The sequence below is a fragment of the Xenopus tropicalis genome, chromosome 6 (genome assembly GCF_000004195.4).
Source record: "Xenopus tropicalis strain Nigerian chromosome 6, UCB_Xtro_10.0, whole genome shotgun sequence".
Lineage (NCBI taxonomy): Eukaryota > Metazoa > Chordata > Amphibia > Anura > Pipidae > Xenopus > Xenopus tropicalis.
Genome location: NC_030682.2, coordinates 13,863,140 through 13,887,568, shown reverse-complemented (window position 1 = coordinate 13,887,568; position 24,429 = coordinate 13,863,140). Strand labels below are relative to the sequence as shown.

Here is a 24,429-nt window from a genome sequence, read left to right as displayed (position 1 = left end):
CCAACATGAACATACAGGGCCACCACATTGGCCAACTTGAACATACAGGGCCACCACATTGACCAACATGAACATACAGGGCCACCATATTGGCCAACATGAACATACAGGGCCACCACACTGGCCAACATAAACATACAGGGCCACCACATTGGCCAACATGAACATACAGGGCCACCATATTGACCAACATGAAAAATAACTAAACAGGAAGACTGAATGGGAGGCTGGAAGTTTATTTTCTACTTCCGAGCTTCTGCATTTCTTTAAGGGCCCCTCAAAAATAACACGATCATTAAATAAAGCAGTGATAATTCTCATCATCATCAAAGTGCCTTGGTTGCTGAACCCCAAAAGGCATAAAGAGCACAGTATGGGAATCACGTCTGTTACAATGCCATGTTACACCACCAGGGGGTGTTGTGCGGATATTGCACTGGCAGATTTGGTCACCCAAACAGTAGTTCAAATCAGGGCGACCAGATCGTTCAGGAAGCCAATGGCTACATCCACAGTCTGATGGGATTTTCCACCTGGGCTAATCTGGCCAAGCTTGAGTCAGATACGCAGGTCTAGACTGGGATTCAGTATTGGTTTGAGCTGGCTGGGTTGGACCTTCCCGCCCAGGGCACACACAAACATAAGCCTACATGTGTGCTTGGCCATACTTAAGTGGGTGGGGGGACAAGGCCCAAGACTATGGGTAGGTCGAAAGACGTACATGCCTAGCGCCCCCCTTTGTTGCACCCTAGGCATGTGCCTGTTTTTTTATACCCATAATTCTGACCCTTTGGCATATTAAGTTCACAAGCAGGCAACCTGGCCGGCCACCTCGACCCCCACGTGTGCAAACAAGCGCACACTAACCAACCACTACCAATTGGAGAGGGCATAATATTGAGCCGATTTATGGGTCAGAGCGCTACTGACTGGGCTAGGAGTGGGTTAGTTGACAAACAACATATACCCCTGTCCCCCCACTAACCCAGTTAGTTAATGGTGGTTAAGACTAATGACTATAAGGAAACAGAACAGGTTAAGCTTCAAATTGCAGTTCAACAACAGTGCTGTAGGTCTTTTTCCATGTAGTGGGCCAAGTGCATGCACAAAAGGTATGTTGTGTCTATAGTATGACCTTCAGCCAAACTAAATTCCATAATAGTCATTTGCAGGGCCACGGCCAGCCCAGGGGCCACCAGTTGTGCAGGTTTGGGCTAGATGTCCCAGGTCAGAAGGTTTATGAACGGAGTCAAAATGCTACGGGGTAAAGCAAAACAAGATACCATTGAACCCGAGACCCATTCGGATAATGCATTCCCCTGAAGAACGTAGAATTATATAGGAATATACAGCACTGGGTCTTATTATTCTGCTTCTAACAATCCGTCTGATTCCAGGGAACTGCAGTTTGAAAGGGAAAGTTCTGCCACCACGAGGAGGAGAGGAGGAGAGCGTCCACGTTTGCTTGTGGGCTGCCCCCTGCCTGTCACAGCCGGAAACCTATGGGCATCGCAGCTCTGCGCTCAGGAGCATAACTTCCCCTTTAATCTGGTGCAAGCTTTTTCATTTTGGGTTTGGGGAGGGGGGTGTATTATCTAGCACTCCTCATAAATGTTGGTGCTTTTCTACATGACTGATATTCCTTCAGTAAAAAATTCAAAGGCAGCCTGCAGCGAGCTCAAGGCAGAATAAGGCTTGTTAACCCCTTATATACCATAATGCTTCTTCCACTATGTCCCAGCAGCAACCCCCCCTACAGTAGCCCCTTATTTTGGCTCTCTGCATTATCCAGTATGGGCAGGATAGGGATACTATTCATACTAATATATTATCAATAAATAAGAATTCTTTTATATAACACTTTTTATTTATACACAGCACTTACAAGTACTACAGACAGGCAATGTATAAATATGTACAGTTACGCAGATTGAGTGCTACTGTCTCCAAGAGCTTATACTCTAAGTATTATAATTAAATATTAATATAATATATATATATATTTTTTATACATAGAGAGTTCAATGTAAAATAAAGGATATTTAAGGACAAGGGTAGGACAATCACAGAGCTTTTAAAGACACCATAGACAATAGATAACTGATAGATATCGCTATGGATAGATATATATGTGTATACGGACATGTAAATACACAATATACACGGTAGAACCATGTGGAACACAATGAGCTGCTCCGGGCTCACGTTTCGCTCTCCCCAACAAACTGCCCGGGACCCTCTCCCTTTCCCTCCGTACTACTCTGCCATGGTGCTTAATGAGCGGCAGGGCAGCCGGCCAATCAGCGAGCAGGAATCGCCCTCCCCTTTCTCTTTTTCCCATGCCTGGGGGCCGTGCCCTGCTCCCCTCCCTCCTGTGCTTTTACCACCCCTCTCCCTCCCTCCCTGCCTTTGTATCAAACATCCGGGTTTCCCTCCTGCCTCTACTCCGCTTTCTCTCTCTCTCACTCCTGGGGTTTTTTTTTTAGAAGCCATTTTGGACTGAGTTCAGGATTTTGGGGGGGGAGGAAGAGCCAGTGCAGGGAATAATACCTGGTGACTTGTCCGGCCTCTCCCATTCCTGCCCCCCCGTCCCCTGCCTGCCCCCCTCCGTCCCTTGCCTGCTCCGGAGCTGTCACATTGAAGTTTGGGCTCCTGTGAGTCTGTGCCACCCCCAGCCCCCCCCCCTCGCTAATCTGCTTGCTGCAGAAGGTGGAGTCCTTGCAGGAGGGGTGGGGGGAGTCACTATAGTGCTGCTGTTTGATCTGCCTCTGCCCGGGCTCTTTCCTCATTCACACACATTTCATTCCCACGGATCCACATTACAACTCACCTTTAACCCTTGCCTGGCTGAACCCACGCGTGTTGGATCCCTGCCCCCCCCCCGCTCCCGGCGCTGAAGAAAAGCGCTTACATTGTTGCGACTCGGCGCTGCTGCTGCTGTTGGGGATTGATACATTGTTACAAATCAGCGCCGCTGAGGGAGGAATTGATACATCGTAGCGAATGCAAAGGAATTAGCTCGGCCGAATGGGACGCTGAGAGCGGCGCATCCCGGGAACATGGGGGCTGCTGCAGCGCTGACTTTTGCACTTCTTCTCGCAACTTTCCGCGCAGGTAAGTGCCATTGTGGTGGGGGCAACACCCCTCCTCCGAGAGGGCAACTTGTGGCCAACTTGCCTTGGCTTTAACCTCTGCGCTGCCAGAGGCATATTGAGCAAAGGCTATCTCCGGATAACAGAACCCTTTACCCCGAGTAACTTCTTTATAAACAGAGGGCGATTTTTGTTTTTATGCTTTTATCGAACTACAACTCCCAGCAGTCACTGGGGCCCCATTGTGTGTAGAAATACACGTGTTTTTACCCCCCCCCCCCCCCCGGCTCTCGGTGGGCCGCAGCTGCTTTATTTACAAATACAATGTAACACTGATGGGACTGGCGTTTTCTGGCTGTTAAGGGGTTAAGACCACCATGATCCCATCAATAATGTAGGGTGGGGGTGGGGGCGGCCTGCTCTCTCTCTCCCAGCGCACCCCACCCCCCCCTGTGTCAGAGCTGCCGTGCATTGTTGATAGTACTATGCCATGTGTTACTCCAGCCCGATGTGAGCGCTCAGTCGCTTGTGATTGCTCTTGATTGGACACCTTGATTTCACCTCGGGAGCGATTGGATCGCGTCTGATAACGGGAGGCTTTTGTTTCCTTCTGGTGTCCCCTTTCCCCCCATCCCTGATAATGCCCAGTGTAAGGGGGGGGCTCATCTTGTATTAATGAAGCGTTGTGATCTTCCTTCCATGGGGGGGGGGGGGGGGGGCTATTTTTGTGAGATGACTCATTTGCCTTTGATTTGTGACTGGGAGATCTGTAGTACTCGGTAGTGATATCAAACATAACATGCCCTCCCATAGTCACGTTGCTTGGGGGGGGGTTATTTTTAGATGTTTCCTAGATTTGTAAGATATTGGTATATTTTTAGCTTGCGGTTCTGTTTAATCATGGCACCCATGGCAGTTAATACCCCCATACAGTACCAGGCAGCTATTTATGTGCACAGTGCCCCCCCTTATAGTGGTCTCTCTGTATAGTGCCAACCTCCTATGGTTGCATTGCCCCCTTTCTCTTATTATAGACCGTGGACTGTTATTGTAATGTTTCAATACATTAATATGGATACAGTACCCCCTCCATATAGCGATGCCTTCCTGTAGTGTCACCCTACAGTGCCAACCCCCATACATTGATGCCCCCTATACTGCATTGTTATAGTGCCATAGTACCTCAGTACCATGCCCTACTGTAGCATGTTGGTGTAGTGCCATGTTGTCGGTATATAAAGATGCCCCCCTGTAACACCCTGATACAGTGCCACCCAATTCCCTAATACAGTGCCCCCCCCTGTAACACCCTGATACAGTGCCACCCTGATACGTGCCACCCAATTCCACAATACAGACCCCCCCGTAACACCCTGATACAGTGCCACCCTGATACGTGCCACCCAATTCCACAATACAGACCCCCCCCGTAACACCCTGATACAGTGCCACCCTGATACGTGCCACCCAATTCCACAATACAGACCCCCCTGTAACACCCTGATACAGTGCCACCCTGATACGTGCCACCCAATTCCACAATACAGTGCCCCCCATAACACCCTGATACAGTGCCACCCTGATACGTGCCACCCAATTCCACAATACAGACCCCCCCCTGTAACACCCTGATACAGTGCCACCCTGATACGTGCCACCCAATTCCACAATACAGTGCCCCCCGTAACACCCTGATACAGTGCCACCCAATTCCACAATACAGACCCCCCCCCCCTGTAACACCCTGATACGGTGCCCCCAATGCCCTGACACAGTGCCCCCCATGTATGGCCAATCTTGCTTTATTAAAAGAATACACTGTGGATATAGATAGCAGCCTGTTTAATACCTTTCCCTGAACACAATGGTGTAACTGGGGGGTCTGATAACCCTCTCTGAACTGTATATAGTGCAGTGAGGGCTGCATGATACACACGTGTAGAGACCACATGTGTGCGGGGTGGGCGCAATGTGTGCGTGCAGTCGTATGCCATGAATTAATATGGTACGTGGCTTTGTCATGCCTGGAATATATACAGTATGTAGAGCCGGGGTAGTGGGGTGGCAGCTGGAGCTCATACAGATTTATACCATGATTTGCCTTGTGTGTGTCAGTGTATGTGTGTATGTGTGCCAGTGTGTGTTTGTATGTATGTGTCAATGTGTGCCAGTGTGTGTCAGTGTATGTGTGTGTGTGTGTCAGTGTATGTGCCTGTGTGTGCCTATGTGTATGTGTGTGCCAGTGTGAGTGCAGCGCCTCTCTCTCCCCCCCCCCCCCCCCTCTCTCCATGTCCTTATCAAACCTCATTTAACCCCTCTTTCATACGACTCTATTGCAGAACACTGGGAATGATGCTTGTGACTGTCTATAAACTATATAGACGGCGGATATTGCACCCCCATACCCACAGATATCCAATATATCCCCCCCCCCATACCGACTCGGCAGCTCGTCCTTCACCCCAAAATACCTACGGCTGGCAGATCTAATTTTGGATTTCAGTCTGGTTCTATGGCTCCCCCCCCCCCATGTTATGATGACTTAAGCGGGAGGGGGGTGGAGATTTGGATTGAAACGAGTTCTTGTGCGATATGTAAACAAATCCGTTAACACCCCCCTCCCAAAAAATATATAAAAATATATAATTTTTGAACGGCTTAATAAAGAGAGGCCAGTTTCCGCTGGCGAGGTGGTCGCTCTCGCTGCCAGCTAGGCACCATTTTTATTCAGTTGTTGCCGACCACACAATGGAGCGACTACAGCAATGGATTAAAGACAATATATTCCTATTATTCTTGTAAATAAGCTTTACCCCCCCCCAAAATTTCTAAATATTGTAGTCGTGGGCAATGAAGGGGCGGCTGCTACTTTGTATTGAAATGGCAACTGTGCTTTTTGTCTGTTTTTGGGGGGTGTGTTTGCTTGTAGCTTATAGCCAGGGGTGGGAGTGCTGCTGCAGTGGGTGCTGGGAGTTTTAGTTCAGAAAGTGCCTTATTGCTTTTCCCTGCGTATAAAGGTAGAAGGGTGTGTGCTCCTTTTGTGAGCCCTGCTTTCTATCTCCGACATAGGGAGAGGGCTGGGGCTGGCACGTAAGAGCCGCTGCTTTTTGTTTAGGAATGTGGTTAGCCAGCTGAAGTTTAAAAAAAAAAAAAAAAAAAAAAAAAAGCTGTACACTGAATCCGCCATCCCCTGTTTTTCCTTTGTTTGCGGCGCTCATTAAAAATGCAGTGACACTGTTTATAACACAGACCTGGCCCTCTCATTTTCACATTAAACCCACAGGAGACGAGGCTGCTGAACAAATGCAATTGAGAAATAAAAAAGAAGGTGCCCGGGGAGTGGGGAGGGGGGGGGGGCATTAGGAAATCGTACACACGCTGCTTATTCCTGCGGAACATGGGGCTGGATTTACAGCAGGAAAGTTTTTATACCAGTGAGTGCCAAATGCCAGCCTTTGTCTGCTCAGCTTCGGGGATGGGCGTTGGGGGGGGGGGGGGTGGTGGTATGTTAAGGAGAATTATGTATAAGGGGCTTTATTTATATGTGGAATTGCAGAAGGAAATATTCCGGAAAAGAGTTTATTATCTGGAATTTGAACCCCATGTACAGGGAAGTTTTGCTACAAATGCATCGCTGTTTAATTTCTAATGGAATTGTGCGCTCACTTACTGTATAACCTTACACCTACCAGCCCACAATGCATAACAGCCCTATACCCACCCCATACCCAACGCCAGGGGTCCCCAACCTTTCTTACTCAGGAGCCACAGTCAAATGTAAAAAGACTTGGAGAGCAACACAAGCACCATAAAAGTTCATGGAGGAGCCAAATAAGGGCTAGGATTGGCTATTAGAGGCCTCTATGCACCCTATCAGCTTACAGGGGCTTTATTTGGTAGGAAATCTTGTTTTTATTCAACCAAAACTTGCCCCCAAGTCAGGAATTCAAAGATAACTCCCTGGTTTGGGGGCACTGAGAGCAACATCCAAGGGGTTGGGTAGGGGATCACTGCCCAACACCATAATACCATAGAGATGTTCCAGCCAGCACTGACGTTACCTGTTAGAAATTCAGCTCTACTGCCATCCCATCCTTGTCCTACAGGAACCCGTAGTTATTCCTTCTTCAGGATTCTAGTGTGGACAGGCATCTGTCTTTTTCCTTCCCTAATAAAATTGGCATCAAGTATTCGCTTTACTGGCAAGGTGGCCACCAACAGGATAGGATCCTTGTGCAATTGCAACTGACCAATAAAACAAAGACTGAGGCTACTGGTGGCCAAAACTGGTACATGGATGATGTGGTCATTGTTCAACCCAAATCTGCCAGTCGGTCGCGTCGGTGTCTAATGTCGGAGTATGACTTTAAGTGTGGGTAGGTCCACGGAGAAGATCCACCTGCTGTTGTCTCTGCTGATCCGTTCCACGCTGCACTCCTCTGGGAAGGCTTGTTTACACTTTACTCACCTCCCATTCATGTTTATTGGCTGCTCTCAGTTTACTTAGTGCACCATTATCTTGAGGTTGTTGGCAACTTAAAGTGGCCATACATACAGAGATATTATCAATAATCCAATGAAAGGTCACAAGACCGGACGGTCATAATGTAGAACAATGAATCATTAACGAGATTGAGATGGGCCCTGCATGTAAAGACACCAGTCAGGAACCAATCAGAAACATATGCCTCTATCGTTATTGTCGGATTGGGTATACACCATCAGATGTTATTTATTGTTTGAGCCAAACCTCAAGAGGCCTGCTTGTTACTATGGAAATACAGAGCTGTCGGCCTCCAGTTTTGGCCATAAACCTTAATTAAGGGATTGCCAGTCTAATCAGCAAGGGGCAAGGTGTTCCCAAATAAATGCCAACCTGTGTAGCCTTTCCAATATTGCTAGCATCTCTGACAATCACTTGACCCAGTCAGTGCCGGTGTACACCTGTATTGTCTTAAGGAATCAGAACCAAACAAGAGGACTGTCCACCCAAACACTGGGGCTAGCTCCCCCTTAGTGAACCCAGAGAAGTGAGAGCAGGGGCTCAGCTTGAAGGTCATTTAGGGTGAGGTTTGGGTATGATACCTATATGCTCTCCTAGAAATCCCTGGAAGCCCACCCAGAAGGTCAGTTAGGGTGAGATTTGGGTATGATGCCTATATGCTCTCCTAGAAATCCCTGGAAGCCCACCTAGAAGGTCAGTTAGGGTGAGATTTGGGTATGATGCCTATATGCTCTCCTAGATACCTCTGAAAGCCCACCTAGAAGGTCAGTTAGGGTGAGATTTGGCTACGATGCCTATATGCTCTCCTAGATACCTCTGAAAGCCCACCTAGAATGTCAGTTAGGGTGAGATTTGGCTACGATGCCTATATGCTCTTGTAGAAATCCCTGGAAGCCCACCTAGAAAGTCAGTTAGGGTGAGTTAAGGATGTATTTCCCTATATCTGTAACCTTGCTATGAGCTAAAGAGGGACTTGAACAAATGTTGGCCCTCCAAGGGTGGTCTGGAACCACAAAAGTCCAACAACCACAGCTCTAAGGAAATTACTTCACTACCTAACTGCAAAATAATGTGAAGAATGTAGGAAGAGTGCCAAGTGTTGTTCCTGGCCTAGTAACCCATAGGAGCCAACCAGCAGTTGTCATGGCCTAGTGCAATTAGTATTGATGCAAAATCTCGCCCGTTACAGGGATTGGCTTAAGGTGGCCATACACGGGCCGATTATAGCTGCTGATATCCTTCCCTTGGACTGATTCGGCAGCTTATCGGCCCGTGTAGGGGCAGCAACAATGGGCCTGCCCAACTGATTTCTGGGCTGAAATTGGGCAGATATCGATTGGGCAGGTTAAAAAATTTAGTTGGATCGGGGACCGTTTTGCCTTGTTGATGCAGTCCCCGTACCAACTGCGTCCATTACCGTTGTTATAATTCGATCGTTTGGCCCCAGGGCCACCCATGGGTGGGCATATCGGGAGAAGATCCGCTCACTTGGCCACCTTTACTGATATAGGCAACCAATCAAGATCCACTTGTTTGGCAATTTGCAGCTAGCCAGCTATTGTGGAATTAGATCTGAGACCCAACAACCCACAAATGGCCATAGATGCTGGAGGGGTGCACATTGGACATCCCCAACAGTGTATATATCATTGCTACTCCATATTCCATGGAGTATTATCTACATGTTGCCTGGCCTACGCTGAGGGGCCCTGCCTAATGCCAGTCCTGTTAATACCACAGTCAACTTTCTCTTTAACCCAGGATCCCACTACCTTCCCACTAAAGCTCCCAGCACCCCCCTAAAAAACCATGGCTGGAAGTGGGGTGCCACGGAAGGATAATAGGGTAGAGTTTCCACGTTCCTTTCTACCTGCGCTTCTAAAGCTAAGCGTGTCGCTCCGTGAAACAGGGCCATAAATTCTTTCACAATGACCGAAAATAGCAAACGCCCAAGTTCAATGGGGATTTTTATTTTTAGCTAATTAACAAGTGCAGGCAGCGGTTGGCTAAGTGGGAATGGAATGGTATGTGATTCATTATGTTTACACTTCGGAAACGCTGAGCCTGCTGATGTCACCGGCTGCCTCACGTGCTGCCTCCTAGGGTAACAATAACAAGGCGCTGCCATGTTGAACTACACTACAGAGATTAGATAGCCAATGGGGGACTTGATTTAGGTTTGTTGGTCTTTTTATGTCAGGTTTGTACCATGAAAGTGTTGGGGGGCAGACCTGGTTTAATGATTGGCTGCATGGTTTATCATGTAGATCAGGGGCTGTTCAACCGCATCTCAATTCAATGTGAAACATACTGAGGCTCATTTATCAACACTGGGCAAATTTGCCCGTGGGCAGTAACTAATAGCAACTAGTGATGGGCGAAATGTTTCGCCAGGCATGGATTTGCGGAGCAATTCCGCCTTTTGCCATTGGCGCATTGTTTTGCGAAACGGATGAAAGAATGGTCGCGTGTCATAAAAAGAGTGGTCGCGGCCGTCAATTTTTTTTGACGCACAAATTTTTTTCACCGTTTTGCTTTGCTGAAAAATTAGCAAATCTTTCGAAATATTCGCAAAACGGCGAAAAATTGTCGGGACAGATTCGCTCATCACTAATAGCAACCAATCAGTGATTGGCTTTTTTACAGCCAGCTGCAAGTTGAACAATGAATGCAACAATTTGATTGGTTGCCATGGGTAACTGCTCATGGGCAAATTTGCCCAGAGTTGATAAACGATCCCCACTAACTTAAAATAGGGGTGCACTGTTAAAGGGGATATAAACCCACGAATAAAATGTTGCCTTATAAAAGCAAATGCAATTCTAAGCAACTTTCCAGTATAAATTCATTACAAATTTTCAATGGTTTTCAAGTTAAATGTAAATGTATTTGCTATTGAAAGCAGGGGCCTGTCTGTCCATTTCTCTCCTCCCGCCTCCGACTTGAAACAAAGTTGCAAAATCAGCTTCTGTTACATTGTTTCCAAAGTCGTTGCCATCAGGGCGGAGAATAGCAATGGCCGGGCTGACACTGCTCTCAATAGCAAATACATTTATATATAACTGCAAAACCTCTGAAAATGTGCAGTGAATGTATAATGGAAAGTTGGTTAGAATTATATTTTATTTTCATTAGGCAGCATTTTATCTTTGGTTTGACTTGCCCTTTAAATTAGCTTTATCCGTATTTCAGATTGAAATAACTGGAAACTTTTTTCTGTGTTATTTTTTCTTTTTCATCCGCTTCTCTCCAAAGTGAAACTTGAAATTCCGGGCGGCTGGAAAGGCCAGTGACCCCCGGCTTAGATTTTTATTGCTTATCTTTTATATTCCGGCCATCTCCTGCTCTTCATTCATTTTGGTTTTCAAAACGGGCGATGGTGTGAAAAGTAAGAGAAGCAATACAAAGTAACACAATGCAATTGTAGCCTCACAGGGCAATTTTTTTTTTTTTTTTTTTGGAAGCTGGGGTCAGTGACCCCCATTTGAAAGCTGAAATGAAGTATAAAGAGGAAGGCAAATTGTTAAAAAAAAAAAAAAAAAGATTTTTCAACTTGTTTTTAATATATATATATAAATATATATATATATATATATATATATATATATATATATATAATATATATATATATATATATATAATATATATATATATGAATAGGAAAGCCTATAATTCACTCTGCCATTTAAACTTTTATTCTTGAACCAACAAATGTATTTGTAGCTGTAATATTGGTGTGTAGGCGCCATCTCAGTGCATTGTGCCTGAGTCTGAGCTTTCAGCCAGCGCTACACATTAGAACTGCTTTCAGCTAACCTATTGTTTCTCCTACTCCCATGTAACTGGAGGAGTCCCAAGCCGGACTTGGATTTCTTACTATTGAGTGCTATTCTGATACCTACTGGGAGCTGCTATCTTGCTCCCTTCCCATTGTTCTGCTGATCGGCTGCTGGGAGGGGGGGGGGGATATCACTCCAACTTGCAGCGCAGCAGTAAAGTGTGCCTGAGTCTGAGCTTTCAGAAGGAGCCAGCGCTACACATTAGATAAATAAACCCAATAGGGCTGTTCTGCCCCCAATAAGGGGTAATTATATCTTAGTTGGGATCAAGTACAGGTACTGTTTTATTATTACAGAGAAAAGGGAATCATTTAACCATTAAATAAACCCAATAGGGCTGTTCTGCCCCCAATAAGGGGTAATTATATCTTAGTTGGGATCAAGTACAGGTACTGTTTTATTATTACAGAGAAAAGGGAATCATTTAACCATTAAATAAACCCAATAGGGCTGTTCTGCCCCCAATAAGGGGTAATTATATCTTAGTTGGGATCAAGTACAGGTACTGTTTTATTATTACAGAGAAAAGGGAATCATTTAACCATTAAATAAACCCAATAGGGCTGTTCTGCCCCCAATAAGGGGTAATTATATCTTAGTTGGGATGAAGTACAGGTACTGTTTTATTATTACAGAGAAAAAGGAAATCATTTTTAAAAATTGAATTATTTGGTTAAAATGGAGTCCATTTGAGATGGCCTTTCCGTAATTCGGAACTTTCTGGATAATGGGTTTCCGAATAAGGGGTCCAATACCTGTACCAGCACTATAGAGCCTACATTTCCAGGGTGCATGAAATGCGCTGCCTGGCGCTGGTTGTGACCACTGCTGCCAGCGCTCAAAGGGTTACAAACAGCACATACAGTAGTAAATGGAGGAAAATATTTGTGATACAAAACATGGAAAATGGAAAATATGCACAAGCTTTGGCCAGAGCGGAAACTGTAACCGAGCTCTCCGTGTCAGTATCTGTAAATATTCCTCGGGATGACGGTTAGAAAGTCCTTCTATCAGCAGCCAAGCACGGCCATTGTTCAGCAAGCCTGCGGCCCTTGGGGCAAGCTGTCAGGGAAAGTGATGGTGTAAGCAAATAGGGCCATGGTGGCACGGGCAGGTTAGTCATGCAGAGAGGGCGATGGAGGACGTGGGGGCCCTGGGATGCTAAGGTGGGGGGGGTTGCTGCTGAATGGAACATGGGTGCGTTTGTTTCAAATAGGGAATTTGAACAGTATAAATACTGTGAGTAATTAAGAAAGAAAGGCTGTTCCATAGAGCTTGCAATCAGATTGGGTTTTTGTTCAACATGCAGTGCTGAGTGCCTTGGGATATGCCTGCGGATTGTGCTGACATCTATAATAAAACTGCTAATGCCCTTTAGAAGACACATGTATTTTGTTTGGGAGCAGCCAAGAGGTTTTTTTTTTGGGGGGGGGGGGGGCAGGCAAAGCTGCAGCCGATTGGTTGCTGCATGAAAATGAGTCCTGTGTGCGATAGGGTGTCACCAACCTTGATCTGCCTGGGTTCCTCCATGTCTATGGGTTCACATTAGGCGTAGTGATAATTTGTTATTAAACATAACCCGGTAATACATATTGGTTCCCATGGGGAAAGGCACACATGCAACTGTCTACCTTTATAGGGAGCGGCATGTCAAAACCTGTAGAAAAAGAACTAAAGGAACTAACAGATCCCTTTTGGCCTTTGGTACCCCGAGAATTTGGAGGTCACTGGTTGTGAGGAAGCAGCCGGGGCCAAAAGAAATAGATGGGGGGAAAACAACTGCCAATTAGGTTTAAGAACTAAAATGTTAAAATTTATTTAGAAAAAAGAATGTAGTTTCTCCAGACTGGAATTCCCGGCCGGCGTTTCTGTGCAACTCCTGCCCTTGCTGTAAAAAACACGTTCCAGCTGCCTGACCTCCTGGCCTCTCGCTGGGGGCCATTGTGGTGGGGGTGGGGGGGGCGAAGAATGTCGCCCCTGGGAATAAACCTGCCTTTAGGCCCCGGTGCTACAGAGCCTGCCTTCCTGCCCTAAGCTTCTCCCAGATCTCTCCTGCGCTGGGCCCATTCCCATCCCCGTGCATGTATGGATCTGCTTGGGGGTTACTCAACCTTCTGACCCAAACTGCGAGGCCGCCATTGAGACGGATACGGTGTTTATGGGGCGAGTGACCTACTGGGCTTAAGGCTTCCTCTCTCCCTCTGGGAAGGAAAACACTCTAATGGGTTTAATGCAGAAAAATGGCTTTACTGCATTTAAATATACATTAACTTATTGCCCGTAGTTACAGTGCCTCATTGGTTACCGGCAGTGGCGGCGGCGGCTCTTTCCTGATTTCACTGGGGTTTATTTTTTACGCTACATTCAGGCTGTGTATTCCCAGTAGGCCCGGGGTGCCTGCGACTAACCTGGGGAATATAGCCTGTCCTAGAGGTACCGCAGTGTAAAGGTCAAGCTCATTTTTGGGAATACATACAAGTATTCCAGGCATTTTTAATTGTAATGTAGTCTGGGATTCCACTTTGGGGCCTGGGATCGGCTATAGAATTGGCTACCTATTGCCATTTTCTCTTACAAAAGTCACTTATCATCATTGGGATCATTTGTACATGGGCAGTAACCAATAGCTACCAATGGGCGGTTGCTTTTTTTTCAGCCAGCTGCAGGTAGAACAATGAATGTAACTATTTGATTGGTTTTCATGGGTAACTGCCCACAGGCAGATTTGTCCGGTGTTGCTAAATGACCCCCAGTGTGTTAATGTGGATCATGGGAACCCTGTGATCTGTAAAATGGCTCCCCATTTTTATAGATTAAGAATCAATGATCTGTTTGGTCCCTTCGCTATTCATTTTCCAGTCAGCCATTTAAACCACAGCCTGGTTGCTAGGGAAGAGGGGATCCTAGCAACCAGGTAACCTTTCAGGCACTAATGATTTATTCTGTAAGCTTTGTTATCAGACTCTATTTGCAATAAAGTTTTGTTGGACTAGAGAACAACATTGTTGTTGTTGTCTATATGTATATTGTGGGCACAGCCTCATTGCACCCCCGCCTAATGGTTTAGAATGTTGTGCTTGAGCACAACTTGCCCTTTTTTGCTATGTTGGACCTCAAGGGCCTAGTCTATACACCACTGTATAACAAATGTATTGGGCTGTTGGGATTTGTCATACAGACCCTCCCATATAGATTGTAAGCTCTACGGGGCAGGGACCTTAAAGGAACCGTAACACCAAAAAATGAAAGAGCTTTAAAGTAATAAAAATATAATGCACTGTTGCCCTGCACTGGTAAAACTGGTGTGTTTGCTACAGTAACACTACTATAATTTATATAATAAGCTGCTGTGTAGCCACGGGGGCAGCCATTCAAGCTGGAAAAAAGGAGAAAAGGCACAGGTTACATAGCAGATAACAGATAAGTTCTGTAGAATACAATAGTGTTTTATCTGTTATCTGCTAAGTGACTGTGCCTTTTCTCCTTTTGAATGGCTGCCTCCATGGCTACATAGCAGCTTATTTATATAAATTATAGTAGATTTTCTGAATTTAACACACAACTTTTACCAGTGCAGGGCAGCAGCACATTATATTTTAGTTACTTTTATACACTTTCATTTTTTGGTGTTACTGTTCCTTTAATCCTCTTGTGTCTTTGACTTTTAACTTATTGCAACTGTATCTTGTATTTATTTGTATTTATTGTTATACTGTGTATTTATCTATTATCTTAATAACCCCCTGTTTGTATTAATGTATTCTACTGTACAGCGCTGCGTACATAAGTAGCACTTTATAAATAAAGATATACATACATACAGTAGGGCCGCCCGGGCATTCCCGGTATCCTGACAGGCCAGTCTGGACCTGACAGCACTTAACTTACTGCCGCTATAGAAATGATGATGATGGTGATGTTCCAAGCTTAGGGGCACATTTACTAATCCACGAACGTCCGAAAAGCGTCCGAATGCGTTTTTTTCGTAATGATCGGTATTTTGCGACTTTATCGCGAATTGTCACAAATTTTTCAAGCACTCAATACGAAAAGATCGCGACAATTCGCGCAAGTCATAATGGCTATGCAAAAGTCGCGACAATTCACGAAAGCCATAATGGCTATGCAAAAGTCGCGACAATTCGCGCAAGTCATAATGGCTATGCAAAAGTCGCGACAATTCGCGCAAGTCGTAACGGCTACGAAAAAGTCGCGGCGGTGACGAAAAAATCGCAAAAAATACGAAAAAGTCGCAAAATGTTCGTTTCCAATCCGATTTTTTCCCAATCGGGATTCGGAGATTAGTTAATCAGCCCCCTAGTGTTGTGGGTTCCCTTTCTACTAATGACGATATGGGAATGAAAGCAGGACAGCACCTCCCCCCCCAGGATCAGAACCTCCTTACTAAAACCTGATTCTATTATCGGTTCCCCTGGGAGATATTGAGGTGCTAATGTTACCCCAGCGCCCCCGGAGTGGTACTGAATGGCTGATTGTTTCTGGGGAACATTAATTATGCTTCAGCACTGAGAAGGCTACATATGTTTGAAGATCCAAATGAAATCAAAGGGACCTTGACCTGCCAACCTGTGCTCTTTAGCCTGAGGAGCCAACGTTATCAGCGTGTGTATTGTGATCTACGTGAGTTCATCCTTCAAGTCTGATAACGCCGTGTTACACGTGAGCAAACTCCATATGAAAAATGGGGCAATTTGTGGTGTTTAAATTGGTTAAAAAAAAAAAAAAAGAGGCCTGGTAGTTAATACCACCTAAAATGTTGTTTTTAATCAATTATATATACAGAGCCAACATATTTCACAGTACATAACAGCCTTAATACATTGTTCACATCAGCCCCTGCCCCAGTGGAGCTTACAATCTAAGGTCCCTATCACATTCCCATCAGTCCCTGCCCCAGTGAGCTTACAATCTAAGGTCCCTATCACATTCCCATCAGTCCCTGCCCCAGTGGAGCTTACAATCTAAGGTCCCTATCACATTCCCATCAGTCCCTGCCCCAGTGAGCTTACAATCTAAGGCCCCTATCACATTCCCATCAGCCCCTGCCCCAGTGGAGCTTACAATCTAAGGTCCCTATCACATTCCCATCAGTCCCTGCCCCAGTGGAGCTTACAATCTAAGGTCCCTATCACATTCCCATCAGTCCCTGCCCCAGTGGAGCTTAGAATCTAAGGTCCCTATCACATTCCCATCAGCCCCTGCCCCAGTGGAGCTTACAATCTAAGGTCCCTATCCCATTCCCATCAGCCCCTGCCCCAGTGAGCTTACAATCTAAGGCCCCTATCACATTCCCATCAGTCCCTGCCCCAGTGAGCTTACAATCTAAGGCCCCTATCACATTCCCATCAGTCCCTGCCCCAGTGGAGCTTACAATCTAAGGTCCCTATCACATTCCCATCAGTCCCTGCCCCAGTGGAGCTTACAATCTAAGGTCCCTATCTCATTCCCATCAGTCCCTGCCCCAGTGGAGCTTACAATCTAAGGTCCCTATCCCATTCCCATCAGTCCCTGCCCCAGTGGAGCTTACAATCTAAGGTCCCTATCCCATTCCCATCAGCCCCTGCCCCAGTGGAGCTTACAATCTAAGGTCCCTATCACATTCCCATCAGTCCCTGCCCCAGTGGAGCTTACAATCTAAGGTCCCTATCTCATTCCCATCAGTCCCTGCCCCAGTGGAGCTTACAATCTAAGGTCCCCATCATATTCACACAAAGTAGGGTCAGTCAGGAGCTCATTAACCTGCCTTTATGTTTTTGAGGTATAAGAGGAAACCAGAGTAACTGAAGGAAATCCAAGCAGACAGAGGGAGAAAATACAAATGTCTTGCAGATCGTGCCCTGGTTGGAATTGAACCTAGGACCCCATCACTGCAAGGTTGAAAGGTTCAATTCCAGGCAGGGGACTGTAGCCACAGTACAGTTTTGTGGCCCTTCTGATGGTAAAGGCTCTGTGTTTACATTCTGGGAACCGTTCAAAAGCTGAAAGGTCCTTGAGTATTGTGAGGGGCTCCTTTTACCCTGTGCCCCCTCTCGCTGGTACGTGCTGAAGACAAACAAGGAAAGGTCCAGCGTCACAGTTGTCCACGTGCACAAGCGCTTAGTTTCTTAGCGGCGTAATGCTATTATAGAGCGGGATTTGAAGGTCACAAACGTGCATGTTTAAATCCAGATTCTCCCTGCTGCCATTCAGGCCCAGCGTGACACTTTCACATTTAATCCTCGGAAATCCTCAGGGCCCTAAAAGCTTTGGGAACGGTCATTTCCTCCGCACCGACTAACGAGGGAGCAGCGCATCCGCCGGGCCGCCCCTTGCCCACTCTCATTTATTTTGATTTTATAATTGCGGAAATCTTTTGTGTCAGGCCACTGTGAGAAATACAGAGAAAGTGCTTTGATGTCCCCGGTGCCCGGCTAGAAATCACCAAAGAGCAGCCATTTATCTAGACTCACATTTGGCTTGCACATTCCTGCAGCCATTAAAGGCAAAGTTCACCCAAATGTTTGATTCCTTTTCTTTTTATTCTGACAAATTGCACTTGGACTTTATATTTTATATATAATATATTCCTCCAGATATCGGCACTCATATGAATAATGGCCAGGTGCTAACCCAAAAAAATGCAACTGATGACAGTCCCTTGGGGATCGAAACGCGTCGAAATGATGTCCAAATAAAAGACTTTTGATTCCTGTGCCGTGTGTGCTCTCTTTGGAGTTATTATATATATATATATATATGTAATATTTTTTTCCCCTGTAGGGATACCTGTACCATTGCACCCCTTAAGAATCAGTCCGTGCTGCTAATGACTGTGTGTGTGCGTCCGTGCAAGTTGTTCTCCTCTCATTCTCGGCACAGTAACCCAAACACCGTCATGTTTATGTTGAGTGTAATTACCTGCGTTTAAGTTATTTCCAAAATGTGTTGCTCCCACGCACCCATCTTGTGGCTGTTACTTTAGGAGAGGAGGGGGCTTTCCATTTACAAAAGAAATGCTGCTTTTTGCTCCTTTTTCACATCCCTGGGGGAGGCATTTGGATCGCCAGTATCAAAACTCACAGCCCCTAGGGCAGGGGATCCCCAGTAACGTGAATGAACTGCAAGGGTGAATCTGCCCCCAGTGACTGGTTTTATTTATTTGGAGCTACTCATTCCCAGCAGTGGAATTCTTCGCATGGTGGGAAAGCAGGTATCTATTGGTGCCACAAACTGATTCCCACACTGGTGTTGGAAGTCAGGATCCATTTCAGGAATCTTCTGAACCCCAAAAATGTTTGCAGGATCCCAAGTCAAGGCTTCCATTGGTGGTTGAGAGGGGGGTGGGGTCCTGACAGGAGCCAGTGGTAGGGCAACCCAAGAGATGCAAAGGTCCAATTCACAGGTGGCAAAGGAAGTGGGTGGGGTTTGGGCTGATTATTGGCATGTTCTGGGTGCAATGAGGTATGGTTGGAATGCCCTGGGAGCTTGGATAGGTGTCTTTATAAGGCACGGATCCCCAAACTTTTATACCTGTGAGCTACATTCAAATGTTGGGGAGCAACACAAGTATGAAAAAGGTTCCTATGGGTGCAAATAAGAGCTATAATTGGTTATTTGGTAGCCCCTATGTGGACTGGCAGCCTATAGAAGCCAGAAATTCAAAAATAAGGCCCTGCTTTGAGGCCACTTGGAACACCGAAGGGGTTGGGGAGCAACCTGTTGCCCCCCGAGCCACTGGTTGGGGATCACTGTTATAAGGACACAATATGGCTGTTTACTGGGACCCCATTGTACTTTTGTTGCTGATGGGGCTCCTAATTTGAATTCCTATTCCTGACAAGGGATTGGGATTCTGTGTGAGTTTATCCTTAAAGAAGGAAAGTTACAATCACGGGGGGGCTGTTTGTGCAATATATATTTATAGAGACCTACATTGTTTGGGGGTATAGCTTTCCCTTTATAACTATAAGACCATAGCACGTTTGTTCCTACCTTGGCTATGCCTATGGAACCCTATAGCAGGTAAGGGTCACAGTACAAAGAATGATGGAAAGAAGTTCCCTGGAAAAGTGTCGGTCCCTCCATATAATCCCTGTAAGCAGTTTGGTAGCCAAAGGCTAATGGAGGTTTCTGGGAGTTGCATTTCAGGCACAGAGCTGGGGGGCTGCCGGTTACACACATGCAGTTGCGGCAGAAAGTTTTCGCTTGTCTTTGGTTTTACAGGGTTGGTTTGGGGGGGGGGGGGGGGGGCGGTGGTGGTAAGTCAGCGGATCAAATTTCAATCAAGGCATGTGCCTGTATTCATGTGCCTGGGAGTCTCCTTACTCCCTGCCCCCTCTCCTGCCTGCCCTGTTATTGTAAGTTCTACAGACCCTCTGCCCCTCACATTCCCCTACTGGGAGAGTGCATTTTGCTAGTGATGCCCCCCTTATAGAGGGGAATCCCTATACTGATGTTGCATTATTGTATCTCTCTGTACAGGCTATGAGCAAACTTAGGGGGCTGTTCCTGCTGAATTGTGCTTAGTACAGGGGAATCCCTATGCTGCCATAGTTTTATGGTATCTCTCTGTACAGGCTATGAGCAAACTTAGGGGGCTGTTCCTGCTGAATTGTGCTTAGTACAGGGGAATCCCTATGTGCCATAGTTTTATGGTATCTCTCTGTACAGGCTATGAGCAAACTTAGGGGGCTGTTCCTGCTGAATTGTGCTTAGTACAGGGGAATCCCTATGCTGCCATAGTTTATGGCAGGGATCCCCAACCTTTCTTACTCGTGAGCCACGGTCAAATGTAAAAAGACTTGGGGAGCAACACAAGCACCATAAAAGTTCATGGAGGAGCCAAATAAGGGCTGTGATTGGCTATTAGGGGCCTCTATGCACCCTATCAGCTTACAGGGGCTTTATTTGGTAGGAAATCTTGTTTTTATTCAACCAAAACTTGCCCCCAAGTCAGGAATTCAAAAATAACTCCCTGGTTTGGGGGCACTGAGAGCAACACCCAAGGGGTTGGGGAGCAACATGTTGCCCCTGAGCCACTGGTTGGGGATCACTGGTTTATGGTATCTCTCTGTACAGGCTATGAGCAAACTTAGGGGGCTGTTCCTGCTGAATTGTGCTTAGTACAGGGGAATCCCTATGCTGCCATAGTTTTATGTATCTCTCTTGGTTTGGGAATGAGGTGTTGCACAGGCAGGTGCTTAGATACCTTTGGCCATATTGTGTCTGTCTCTGTGCAGAATAGAATACAGTTACTGGACCATTTAAAAGCAATCTAGGCCAATTCTAGTAAATGCCGCTCACTGCACTGATTGCCTGATAATTACACTGAAATGAAATGCAATCAGTGCAGCCATGTTAGCCGCAGCCTCTGGTCGTGCCGCCTTTTTCCTTATGTCCTGAGCAGGTTGATGCTATTATGTAAGTATAGTTTCATGACCTGCTGGCCACACCCCTCTATTACATCAGAACACGCCCCCCCCTCGCCCCCTAAATGATGCCATAATAAAGCTTACAACAGCGTAAGGATAAGAGTGTGCAATTAGTTTGATAAGATTCTTTTGTGATGAGATTAGATAAAATGTCTTTTAAATAGAAACTGCTCTGGATTATTATGGGGCTTGTAAACAAGCTAATATGGAGAATCAGTAACCACAACCATGTTAGTAGGCTGGTTACAGTTACAGGGGTAACAGTCACCTTGCTATAGTTCCAGGGGTACCCAGGGCACAAATAAGCACTCACCCCAAATCCCCCCCTAACTGGCCTTCAGGCTGGGCCCCCTTAGCCCATAACAAGGTTACAGATATATAGAAACATTGGGGTAACAGTCACCCCGCTATAGTTCCAGGGGTACCCAGGGCACAAATAAGCACTCACCCCAAATCCCCCCCTAACTGGCCTTCAGGCTGGGCCCCCTTAGCCCATAACAAGGTTACAGATATATAGAAACATTGGGGTAACAGTCACCCTGCTATAGTTCCAGGGGTACCCAGGGCACAAATAAGCACTCACCCCAAATCCCCCCCTAACTGGCCTTCAGGCTGGGCCCCCTTAGCCCATAACAAGGTTATAGATATATAGAAACATTGGGGTAACAGTCACCCCGCTATAGTTCCAGGGGTACCCAGGGCACAAATAAGCACTCACCCCAAATCCCCCCCTAACTGGCCTTCAGGCTGGGCCCCCTTAGCCCATAACAAGGTTACAGATATATAGAAACATTGGGGTAACGGTCACCCTGCTATAGTTCCAGGGGTACCCAGGGCACAAATAAGCACTCACCCCAAATCCCCCCCTAACTTGCCTTCAGGCTGGGCCCCCTTAGCCCATAACAAGGTTACAGATATATAGAAACATTGGGGTAACAGTCACCTTGCTATAGTTCCAGGGGTACCCAGGGCACAAATAAGCACTCACCCCAAATCCCCCCCTAACTGGCCTTCAGGCTGGGCCCCCTTAGCCCATAACAAGGTTACAGATATATAGAAACATTGGGGTAACGGTCACCCTGCTATAGTTCCAGGGGTACCCAGGGCACAAATAAGCACTCACCCCAAATCCCCCCCTAACTTGCCTTCAGGCTGGGCCCCCTTAGCCCATAACAAGGTTACAGATATATAGAAACATTGGGGTAACAGTCACCTTGCTATAGTTCCAGGGGTACCCAGGGCACAAATAAGCACTCACCCCAAATCCCCCCCTAACTGGCCTTCAGGCTGGGCCCCCTTAGCCCATAACAAGGTTACAGATATATAGAAACATTGGGGTAACAGTCACCCTGCTATAGTTCCAGGGGTACCCAGGGCACAAATAAGCACTCACCCCAAATCCCCCCCTAACTGGCCTTCAGGCTGGGCCCCCTTAGCCCATAACAAGGTTACAGATATATAGAAACGTTGGGGTAACAGTCACCCCGCTATAAGTAAGTATATTGGGAAGTTGCTTAGAATCACATTTCCTTTCATCATTTTATTGTTCCCTTTGGGTTTTGATGCCGTATTTGTGTTGTTGTTGTTTTTGAGGCGGAATCGCGGCTGTTTTTTCCTTTCCTTTGGTCGCTAATAATAGTGGCGGGCGGCCGAGAGGGGAGAGCTGGCCGAGTCTCTTTGCAGTTTATTGTGGAACTGGAATTTCAAGGTCCCTGTATGGGAGCTGCGTGTTGTTGGGAGAGAGCAGCTGCGTGCTGTCCGTCAGGGAACGCCGCGTTTGGCAGCGCTTGTATTAATTAAACAAAAGATTCATTTCACGACGGCCCCTCTGAGCGATTGGATACAGGAACGCTATCTCCCGATAGAGCCGCCGCAGCGCCACATCTGTCCCCTCCCACTGGCGCTTTGATATAGAATATACAGGCATTAACCATAGGCTGGGCCTCCTGCAGCACCGGCCAGCCACTCTTATGGGGGTCACGGGGGTTTTCCCATGAACAAGTAATTAGTTGGGGGCCCTCTGGTCCCTCCTAATTTCCTAATATTGCTATGCGCCTCCCCATGCTACAAACCAATATGGTGGCCAATGACCGTTAAGTCCCATAATGTATTGCCATGCTCCTTCCCACCCTAAAGGGGCCTATTATGTCCAGAACCTGAACCAGGACCCAGGCTCAGACAAGGTGTATAGAGGCTAATACAGGCTTATGGCTTCAGACTGCAGCCCACTAGGACTTATGCCTCCCACTAAAATCCTCTGCTACTCTGGCAGGCCAGTCCAACCCTTAAAATATGGGTGATCATTCAGGGTCTTAAATAACGTGGGATAACTAGAGAGAGCCCTGAGCTGCACAGGGAGTCCGTCTGTATTAAGCACAAGGCTATTGTTTAGTGCCCCTTGCCCAGTGTAGTAACCTATAACAACCAATCAGCCCAGCGCTTTGATCATTCCATTGGAAGTAGAACAATGCAAGCTAACATATGATTGGTTGCTATGGGTTATTGCACTGGGGCAGAGTTGCATGTGTTATAGATGCCAGGTTGGCAGCGGGCAGGGTGCTGTTATCTCCCGTTTATTTCTCAGTCTCGGCACATAGTGGGGCTTTGTTATACCCCCGTATTAAGCTGAATGTACATTTTAATCACCAAATTTTTTTCTTTTTATAATCTGTAAGCGAAATGCTGGTGAGTTGATGCAATAAATCATTGCCTCTTCATAAGGATTCATATCCCAGCCGCTATTAATACTCGTCATTCATTTAGGACAATAAGACTTTCATTGTGTTGCACAGATGTGAGTGTGCCCCCCCCCCCCCCCGGCCCCATGCGCTTTTAAAGGGACCAATAGCTCCATGTAAGGCTGCTACTGACAATGTAAAGGTATAGTGACCCATAGCTTTGTGCCACTCACCCTGTAACCACGCCCATTTCTCATCTGTCCAATTATGTTCCAACGTTACTGCTCAGTGTTATTCAGGGATCTGTTGCCCCAATACATTTGGGCCGTGCCGGGCACTGCTGGCGAGATACACAGAGCGGATCCTTTGGTGTCAGTATGTTTAGGAACTCAGTGACTGTGTGTGTGTGTTTGCTTTCTATTTACTGACCCATTACATAATGATGCAATAAATAGCCACAGGCACAGGGTACAGGCACAATACTGGGATTAAAGGGACACTAAACCTCATTCTTTAATATTGCTATTTGCTAAATGCAAAGAAAAGAATCATTAGTATAATAATTTTTCCATTAGCAAGTGTCCCTACATTCTCTAAAGGCTTAACAATTACTGTTGTGGTATTCATTATACCTGCTATCCCACAATGCCCAGAGGCTATTATCCCCCCACTGCTACTATAGGCACCATCTCTCCCTACTATACCTGCTATCCCACAGCCCCAGTCCCTTCCCAGAGGCTATTATCCCCCCACTGCTACTATAGGCACCATCTCTCCCTACTATACCTGCTATCCCACAGCCCCAGTCCCTTCCCAGAGGCTATTATCCCCCCACTGCTACTATAGGCACCATCTCTCCCTACTATACCTGCTATCCCACAGCCC

At 46.5% G+C, this 24,429-nt stretch overlaps 1 protein-coding gene across 1 annotated transcript in view; it reads left to right on the top strand.

Annotated features, from left to right (window-relative positions):
• The first annotated feature begins 2,799 nt into the window (after positions 1 to 2,799).
• The window catches only part of acvr2b (activin A receptor type 2B), a 90,413-nt gene continuing 68,783 nt past the window's right edge, over positions 2,800 to 24,429 (top strand). The window contains 1 exon segment of the mRNA NM_001006870.1: positions 2,800 to 3,114. Within this exon segment, the coding sequence (NP_001006871.1) occupies positions 3,060 to 3,114 (55 nt within the window). The 5' untranslated portion in view covers positions 2,800 to 3,059.